The 8,126-nt window shown below is 38.3% G+C and overlaps 1 protein-coding gene across 1 annotated transcript; it reads right to left on the reverse strand.

Annotated features, from left to right (window-relative positions):
- Positions 1–2,528: 2,528 nt before the first annotated feature.
- On the reverse strand, positions 2,529–4,044 carry LOC121977926 (probable polygalacturonase). Its single transcript, XM_042530327.1, has 5 exons — positions 3,871–4,044; positions 3,661–3,781; positions 3,400–3,574; positions 3,249–3,319; positions 2,529–3,165 (listed from the first exon to the last, which is right to left on the reverse strand). The coding sequence occupies exons 1-5, from the start codon at positions 3,970–3,972 to the stop codon at positions 2,558–2,560; spliced, it is 1,077 nt and encodes a 358-aa protein (XP_042386261.1). The 5' UTR covers positions 3,973–4,044; the 3' UTR covers positions 2,529–2,557.
- Positions 4,045–8,126: the final 4,082 nt, after the last annotated feature.

An 8,126-nucleotide genomic window follows, 5' to 3' on the forward strand; every position in this document is an offset into this window, starting at 1 on the left:
ATTCACTAAAATTCCTCTTTCCAAAAACTTTGGAAAATAGGTAATACATACAGAGAAGTTAATACAAAAGAATGCAAGCTAAATAAAAATACGGACAATACAACAATGAAGATTGTCAGAGCTTCTTAGTGATGTAGTTTGCACGTTGAGTGGAAGATCATAAGTAGCACGAGCAGTAATGCAGTAGAACAGTGAAATGCAGAAAAGTTACTTCGGCTCAGTACTTGAGGCTTGCTTTTATACGTGTTGATTGGTCGACTAAAAAACCCTTCTGATTCGTTCGATCCACTGAACTCTCTATCAGTCGATTGAATACTGCGCTTTCCTTCTGTGATAAGATCTTATCTTCGCGTAATTAAGAGCATTAATTGTTCGATCGACCGATCCCTTAAACTGCCTTCTTGGCTGCGATTTGAATGTGCTTCGACATCAATGCTATTAAATGTTCGGTAGATCGATCTGCTTGAATTCCAAGTTTGCCGAGATTTCAATCTTCTAAGTTGTTTACCAAAATGGGTCCGGTCTACTGATCCTTGGGTTCGGTCGACCGATCCCCTTGCATACCAAATGTTCTCTGCTAGATCACTTTGTGTCATGTCAGCTTGATTCAGTGGATTGATTCTCCTATTCGATCAACCGATCCATCTGAATTCTACAAAATAGAGTTAGTATGCACAGTAGTATACAATATCCCTACAACATAAAGTTAACACAGTAGTAATGCATGAATAGGAAAAGACCGTAAGATCCGTCTTGATCTCAATTTGGAAATCTGTCGATTTCTTCAGTTAGATAAGTGATCTAGGATTTGTTCCTTCTCGGAACTCGACCTCCCCGTCGCTCTGCTCTAGTTTCTTACCTTAACCTATTTGCCAAACATTGAGTCCTTTAGACCTATTTGGACTTCAGCTTAGTATCGGATTGGCTCACCAGGATTTCCTATCAATATCAGGTCCTCCATATCTATCAACTACAACTGTTAGGTGTTAGGTCCTCGACCCACCTGGATATCCTACTTGACTTTCATGATCTGCTAAGACTTTTCTATCTAGCCGCAACTAGGGCTTGCCTAGTTGAGTAAACAGTCTGCACATTTTGTTAATTTATCATATCATAACAAGACTTAACTTGAACCTTTAACAACATCAAAACTCAGGTTCGATTTTGGTGCACCCTACACTAACAATATCTGGGTCTCGCTGTAGGCCGACCGGCTACCACTCTGTCAGGAGATCGCCAGCTCATCTTTATAGAATGTTGTCAACCACTCATTTTTCACTAGGGATGGCAATTTCACCCGAACCCGATGGAGGATCCGACATCCGACCCGAATGGAGGAGGGTATGGAGGGACTATCAATACCCGATACCCGACCCGAATACCCGATTAAATAATATATATACATATATTAAAGAAAATTTTCTTTTTCTAAAATCAACTTACTATTTTTTGTCGATATTAGTAGGCCTATATAGATGTTTAATCTATTTTTTTAATTATATATATATTTTTTAATAAGATGTTAATTTTAATATGTTTTTGTTGAATGATAATAGCTCGATAGAAAGAAGAAAAATTACACGTATAGAATATATCCGGTCCTTTAATGGGTATGGGTATACCCATTGGATATCCTATACCCGATGGGTATGGGTACGGAGGATATAGAATCCGACCCGAACCCGACCCATTGCCATCCCTATTTTTCACTTGATCCTTCATTTTGCCAAGGAGGCGTAATATGTCCGATTGACCTTTAGATTTGATCGGATAGGGCGGTGCGCCGGGTATATTAGTATTTAGCTTCAAACCTCACTTGCAAGTTGCGAAGGGCATGCCGATCGAGATGTCCGGTCAGCCCTTCCAGTTTGACCGACTGTGCGAGACCCGCTCAACCATATATTATAATCTAATCGACAGTTCCATATCTATCCGACTATATGACTTTTACCGTTCGACTTTAATCTCTGTGTTATTTGATCCTCCTACTTTCACTCATGTTTTTTTGAGAGCTATTTTTATCACCGTGTATATTTCCTTTACTGTGATTATTCTTATACATCTAAACTAACTAACTAACTCACTAACAAAAAAAAAAACTCTTTGAATGCTGGACACCATTTCTATCAATTGTTAATGTGTTTGATTGCATAAAAGTTTTAACGGCAATTGTCCAGAGGGCGTTTAAAATTGTGAAATTCTTAAAAGACAGATCTAATTTTCAGATTTCTGCATCGGTTTCGTATTTTACCAATAATGTAAATCAACATTATAGTTTTAATTTTTTGAAATATAACATGATTGGCGGGAGAGTTAAAATGAAATATCATATTAAATGATTGGCGGGAGAGGATAAAATGAAAAATAAGTGGGTCAGAGATTTAAAAATTAGGTACTTGAGAATTTCGTAACTTTAAAGTTGCTCAATTTATTCAGATTAAATCTCAAATTTTTATATTTCTTAAATAAGTGGGTCAGAGACAATTGTGAATTTGAACAATCATGCTCATCTCTTTGACAGCCTTATTTTGATTAATTAAGACGCAAGCATTTCTGACTAATGTTGCAACTCGGCGCATGGCGTGGGCGTCACATTATACGATCTCCCCTCCACGAACGTGCAATTCCAAACCGGCTTCTTATTCACGAATATCTCCGCCGTCACGTCGGATACCAAGAGGTTCGTGAACGGCGACTGCGGCAGCCCCTCCAGCTTTCCGGCGATCGACACGTTCGTCGCCACGACATTACTGAAGCGGATCGTTTTCACCACCGGAATGGCGTTCGGGTCGAACTTATCGTCGGGGTGCTGCCCGTAGTTGGCCGTCATCCACAGCAAGTACTTCATGTTGGTCAGCCTCATCCCATCCACAATCACGTCCCTCATGAAGCCGCCCCTCCCGATCCCCGTCTTGAGCCGCAAGGCCGACTCGGTGTCGACGGCGACGATGTTGGTCGCGTGGACGTCGGAGATCCCGCCGGACATCTCGCTGCCGAGCGCGATGGTGGCGCTGGTAGGGGAGACGCAGGAGAAGTTGGAAATGTAGATATGCTGGCTCGGCTTGTTGAATGCGATGCCGTACTGGTCCCACCCGCTCTTGATGGCGATGCAGTCGTCGCCGGAGACGACGTTCGAGTTCACGATCCAAACGTATTCGCTGGAATCTGCGCAATAACAACTAATTAATTACTTTATCAATCAATCAATCGATTCAATAAATAAATAAACAACTAATTTAATTAAATACCTGGATCGATTCCATCGGTGTTGGGAGATCTGATTGGTGCAAGAATTGTGACGCCTGCAACGGCGACATGGCTGCGGAGAATCAAAGCTCGTAGAATCAACAACGAGAGCAGAGACGAATTCTAACAGACAGATCAAAATCAATTACTTACTTGCAATAAACAGGATGAAGATTCCACGAGGGAGAGTCGATCAAAACGACATTGGAGACGACGACGTAGCTGCAGAACATGAACTCGACCAGGTAACCTCTCGTGTAATTGAGCTCTTCCCCGCGGAACTTATCCCACCATACTTGGCCTTGTCCGTTGATGCTTCCATTGTTCCCTAAACTCAAATTAAAACAGGCGAAGTTTTTAATTAAATCTCGACTGAAGAGTACTATTTTAATTAGATTAGATTAATATATATACCTGTAATGACGACATCAGTGAGATTATATCCCATGATGAAGTTGGTATATCTTGGTCCTGGTAAATCTCTTCCTCTGCCATAAGAAGGCAGTGGTGCAATGGTAGTCCACTCGTCCAAATTCTGCAGTAATTTTATTTATTAGAAATTAAAGATTCTGAGATAAATATTCAAGTACTGATGTATATATGTATCGATGTTGGATTAGTTACCTGAGTGGCGAGGATGACGGCGTCGCGCTCGAGGAAGAGAGTGAAGGTGCTGGTGAGGTTGAAGGGTCCGGTGAGCCACCTCCCCGCCGGGACAACCAGCATCGCTCCGCCGTCGCCCGCCACCTGGCTGAGGTTGGCCACTGCCGCCGCGAAGGCTGCGGTGTTCGATGTCACGCCGTCGCCGACGCCGCCGAAGTCCGTCAGCTTCGCCACGTGCTTGCGGTTGGGGTGCCACCATGCTTCGTCGCCGGCCGCCGTAGACGCTGCGATCGACAGCGTAAGCGCCGCCGCCCACAAGAACAACTTCCCTTGCGCCTGCGCCATGATAGGAGCGAGTCGATCAAAATAAATAATAGAAAAAGAGGTGAAATTAATTAAATAATATAATTACATGAACTCTTTTCAACTCCATGGCGAAAAAAAGAGAGATAGGAGATAGAGAAGAGATAGAGATAGAGAGGGAGAGGGTGAAGAAATTAGGGCGAATCGTAACACTTTTAAGGATGAAAATGGACTACAAATAGAAGGTGATTATTTTAGTTTTCCTATAATTGACATGAAATTAACAAAAACTCGTTTAATTCCACTATATATGTGTAAATAATTTACACTTTTAGAAATTTAGGCAACTACATTCCGACTTAAATTTTTTTCATAAATGTAATCTTTTCTGAAATGTTATTGTAATAACTCAGGATAAAATATTGGATGTCGAAAATAGAATAATATCAAAGGAATATATATATATATATATATATATAAACACGTAATTAATAGGGTAAGGTAGTCTAAGTCCAAGACCCCTAGTCAATTTAACGATCGGCTATAAGTTTGATCCTGTGATTTATTTTTCTTTACATAATTTGAGGACGGATTGTGAGGGGTGTCTAAGATCAACTTAATCATCTTTTACTATAATCGGACAAAATATAAAAAATTTGAACTACTTTTAAAAAAAAACTTAAATGATTAATGATAGCAGTCAGGTTACTTCCTGAGCACCAGGGCTGAGTAGTCAGGTCAACTAGAGCAGGAATGATATCACTTGAGCAAGAAAGTTGGAATGCCTCATACTTAATCAGACTTCTTTTGATTACACTTCTCAATCTGACTTGAAGGAGGGTGATGATATCCAGATTACTTCCCAAGCATCGGGACTAAGTAGTTAGGGCTGTAACACCCATAGGGTCCTTAGCAAAATTCTAGAATATTCTATCATGAATAAAGAATAAAGAAAAATATATATGCTTTAGTTGAATTTTTGCTCCTAGCCAAACACTTAAATAAATAAAATAGGAATAAAAATACATAAGGTCTAGGACTTGAACTCTAGATCTCTCATTAGATACCTGAATAAGATAACCACTAAACTAAGAGAAATTATTGTAAGGAAAGAGAGGGAAACCATAATTAAATGTAAGAAGAAAAGGCTCTTCTCTTAGAAGGAGAAGTGAGAGTTGTCTTCTCCCTCTCTAATGAAGAGATGCTCTAGAATATTCCTTTCTTACTCACCAAGAAGGGATGTATCTAGACTTTTCTTAATGATGAAGAGAGTAAAAGAAAGGAGGAAGAAAAATATATTTTTCCTTCCTCCTCTCATGATGAATAAAAGGAAGAAATTAAAATGAGTTGGCATTTTTCTCATTCACTCTCTTACTCCTTCCTCCTTCACCGTGCCCCCTTCTTCACCCATTCTTCTTCTTGCCGAGACCAAGGAGCAAGGAAGCTTCCCCTCTCTAGGAAGGATCCACAACAAAAGGTTAAATCTCTAAGGAAAACAAGCACAAGGATGTGAGTATCCCCTCACTGCAGTACAAGTAGCTTCGGTTTTTAGAATGTTTTTCTCTTTCGAAACTCTAAAACTTTTCTTGAAAGAAGATGGTCAAGATAAATAATAGGTAGTTACTTAGGGTTAACAAGTGATAAGAGATGCTTCATGTTATAAAAAAAAAAAAAAAAGAAATTTAGAACTTGTTGCATGATTCGGCCAAGGATGGAAGAAAGGATCTAGAATAAGTTTTTCTTTGATCACATACTTAAATTTCTACTCTATGATATATGAATTTCATATGTTGTTAGTTTAGTCTTCATTCTTCATGTCGTGAAGAAAAAAAAAAAAAAAAAAAAGAGAAACCTAGCTATATGGTTCGGCCAAATTGATTATAAGGCCTTAGGTCAAGAATTTTAGTTAGAAACCATACTAGTTGTACCTTTTTGTGATGTATGAATTTTTACATGTTTATAACTAAGGTCTTTATGCTTCATATGGAATGAAATGGTGGTAAACCCTACTGATATGGTTGGCAAAAATTGAATAAATGGGTTAGGGTTTAAGTTTTTGAACTCAAATATGCTTAGAACATGAAGTACAATACCTTGTAGGCACTTAGATTAAATGGGCTTGTTATAAGTTTAAGTTTTATACTTCTTATGGAATAAAATGATATGGAACTCTACTGATATGATTCGGCCAAATGAAAATAAAAGAGTTAGGGTTAGAGTTTTGAACTCAAATAGGCTTATTCATGAAGTATGGTTCCTTGTAAGTACTTGTACAATATTCTATAGGTACTTAGATTAAATGTGCATGCTACATGTTTAAGTTTTATGCTTCCTAAGGGATAAAAAGACATGAAACCCTACTGATATGTTTCGGCCAAATGAAAATAAAAGGGTTAGGGTTAGAGTTTTGAACTCAAATAGGCTTATTCATGAAGTATGGTTCCTTGTAGGTACTTGTACTATGCTCTATAGGAACTTAGATTAAATGTGCATGTTACATGTTAAGACTTATGCTTCTTATGGAGTAGAATGATATGAAATCCTACTGATATGTTTCGGCCAAATTGAAATAAATGGGTTAGAGTTAGAGTTTTGAACTCAAACATGCTTATTCATGAAGTATATTGCCTTGTATGTGCTTAGATCAAGTTTACATGCTATGTGGATAAGTTTTATGCTTCATATGGAACCAAATGATATAAGAACCCTACTGATATGTTTTGTCCAAATTGAGATAAATGGGTTAAGGTTAGAGTTTTGAACTCAAACATGCTTATTCATGAAGTATATTACCTTGTATGTGCTTAGATTAAGTTTTACATGTTATGTGGGTAAGTTCTATGCTTAATATGGAATGAAATGAGGATGAAACCTACTGATATGGTTCGGCCAAGATGGATAAATTGGGTTAGGAAAGAGTTAAACCTAACCAAACATGCTTAGGCATTTTCATGATATGTAGTCTTTGATATATAAGTGAAGTAAGCTTTCATGCTTTATGATATGTTGCATTTCTATGTCTTATGATAAGATGTGCCATGCTTATGATATGACATGATAGACTTATGACATGATATGCCATGTTAATGATATGATATGCTAGACTCATGATATGATATGCCATGTTCATGATATGTATGTTAAGTTCATGAGATGATATGCCATGTTTGATGATATGAAAATGACATGTTATGCTTTATGTTATGATAAGAACATGTTATGTTTCATAATTCATGTATGAATGGCTTATGTAAGAAGAAAAGCCTAAAGAGTTGCTTTCCTTAAGCTGGGACCAAGAGCACTCTTCATGTTATGGAAAAGAGTTGCTTCCCTTAAGTTGGGATCAAGAGCACTCTTCATGCTATGGTAAAGAGATGCTTCCCTTAAGTTGGGATCAAGAGCTCTCTTAATGATATGACAAGAATTATGACATGTATGATATGATGAGATATGATATGCATGATATTTTACTTTGTATGGCTTGTACCAAGGGTGGGCTCCATAAGCGCCCCGCGGTCGACGGACTATGAACGGACCTCGTTAAGGGATGGGCTCCTCAGTACGCCCCTAGGTCGACGGACTATGAACGGACCTAGATCCCTAGTAGGTTCGGGGCTAGCTACCATGTCCTAGGGATTGCGCGCATTTATGTTTACATGTGGTACAAGCCAGGGCCCTTCTCATGATGATGATGATATGATATTCAAGTATGTATACTATATGTTTTGAAAGAAGCATGATGCATATGTGCATTCCATGATACATGTTTTAAAAATATACATATTGCATCTACATGCACATATTTATGAAATTATGTTTATGCACCCTTATGAACAGGTATGAGTTATGATACATGTTTACATGATATGATAGGCTTCATAATATGTGCTTAAAGAATGTGATATGAATCATGATATACCTTCACATGATAGACTTTGATATGTTATGCTCCTTATGTGATATGATATATTATG

This window comes from Zingiber officinale, chromosome 4B (genome assembly GCF_018446385.1).
Source record: "Zingiber officinale cultivar Zhangliang chromosome 4B, Zo_v1.1, whole genome shotgun sequence".
NCBI classification, from domain to species: domain Eukaryota; kingdom Viridiplantae; phylum Streptophyta; class Magnoliopsida; order Zingiberales; family Zingiberaceae; genus Zingiber; species Zingiber officinale.